General features: G+C 37.2%; 1 protein-coding gene across 1 annotated transcript in view; it reads right to left on the bottom strand.

The window, feature by feature from the left end:
• Positions 1-8: 8 nt before the first annotated feature.
• LOC111388453 (AP3-complex subunit beta-A) overlaps positions 9-1,756 on the bottom strand; it is a 3,770-nt gene continuing 2,022 nt past the window's right edge. Inside the window, exon 2 of the mRNA XM_023013158.1 lies at positions 9-1,077. Coding sequence (XP_022868926.1) covers positions 39-1,077 — 1,039 coding nt within the window. The 3' untranslated portion in view covers positions 9-38. The remainder of the gene's footprint in view (positions 1,078-1,756) is intronic.

Here is a 1,756-nt window from a genome sequence, read left to right as displayed (position 1 = left end):
GTGGGAAATGCTAGAATTGCAAACAATGAAGGATTAGCTTAAAAATACCTTTCACTCACTGACTGATCTGAAGAATCTGGACTTCTGTCAGATTCGCCTTCAAAAAGTAAGATATCTGACATGGGCTCCTTTGAACAGTTCCTAAAGGAAATGTGTAGACATACAAGCTGTGGAGATACACTGGATACCTCAGATGAAAATATATAATCCACATGTAACCCATTTCCATTTGCAGGATCTAACAATGTATAAGATTTAGGTTTAACTAGGCCCCCAATATCCTTAATTGAGATTCTGGCCAATGATTTTCGCACATGACTTATATCAGATGAATTTTGGTTCAAACCAGAATTTTCATCCAACCATGATTCAAGAGCTCCTTTAGACATAAATTCATCAGCTCCATTAGAGCCAGAGGGATCATTTTCCTCTGAAACCTCAGCTCCATTTCTATGAATAAGGTCAGCATCTGAAAGATGAATTAAAGGTCCAGCATTGTCATTAACATCGCTAGCAGACCTGCTGATATAGCTGCCACCGCTTTCACTTGAACCAATCATAGATTCTTGGGAACTGTAATCAGATGTGTTTTCTTCATCCAGAGATCCAGATACGGCTTCAGAATCATCATTTTCATTTGGTTCATTATGTGCAACACCAACTCCGGGTGACTTTATTCCTTGCACATCAGTTGAAAAATTACAGCTCTCGTCATAAATGAGACTACAAGGCTCAGGCAGAGGTTCGTATCCTGGAGCTGCATGAAGCACTATCTGCGATAGCGAACCAGGGAGATAAAATCGATAGCTTAAGGGTTCAGAAGAAGGCAGTTTTGTTTGTCCCCCAAATATGCTTTCTATAAGTACATATGAGAGGTCTTTAATTTCTGGTTTGTCCTGTACTTCTTCTAAGTAAGGAGATCCAATAAGGTGAGACAGGAGATTACTCATGATACGAGCACGATCACGAACATCATAATTAATGTCACATTTGGCAAGCTCAAGCAAATATCCTGCTATTTTTTTCAATATTGATATATCTTCCCCTTTGGCACGTAAGAGAACCTGGAAAGATATGAAAGTAGCAATTGATTATCACCCAATGTTAGTATTGTATATGCACTTCCATCGATGAAGATTCAATGTAATATACACAGCATCCATTGTATGAAACAAACTTTGGTTTGAAATTAAAATAATCTTCACAAACAAATGAAATGCAAGGGAACCTGTAAAAGCACTATGTTATGATAATCTTGATAATGAAAAGGTATGAAAATGCTAGATACGAAGTTCGAGATAGAGTAATGTGTTTCTCAAGTTGATGCTGCCAGAATTATGTCCCTCAGGAACAGACAGTGCCAATGAATATTAAAAGTAAAATCTGATAGATCTCGTGTGCGAGAGTGAACTAAACAGGAATAATCAGGGATTCACAGTGATAAAGTACATGTCAAGCGGATAAATCAATGAAAGTGATGGTGAAAGCATTGAAAATGTATCTGAGATACTTGTAAAGGCCTCCACAGAAGAACTTAAGAAAGTGATGCAGGATTAAAACCTAATCCAGTATTCAGGATCGCACTATAAAAATTAGTTGTCCAATGCTGTAAAGAAAAGAAATATAATCCAAACTACTTAACCAAGCAGTTGTCTGCTGTTCAGGAAGTAAATGGTCTGCTCATAAATTAGATCATCGGATATTAAGTCCAATATTTAGATAAGCAGGCACTCTGGACAACATGTTAATAACTAAG

The sequence above is a fragment of the Olea europaea genome, unplaced genomic scaffold (assembly GCF_002742605.1).
Source record: "Olea europaea var. sylvestris unplaced genomic scaffold, O_europaea_v1 scaffold4946, whole genome shotgun sequence".
Taxonomy (NCBI): Eukaryota; Viridiplantae; Streptophyta; class Magnoliopsida; order Lamiales; family Oleaceae; genus Olea; species Olea europaea.
Note: the sequence above shows the minus strand (reverse complement) of the source record. Positions and strands in the feature narration are given on the sequence as shown.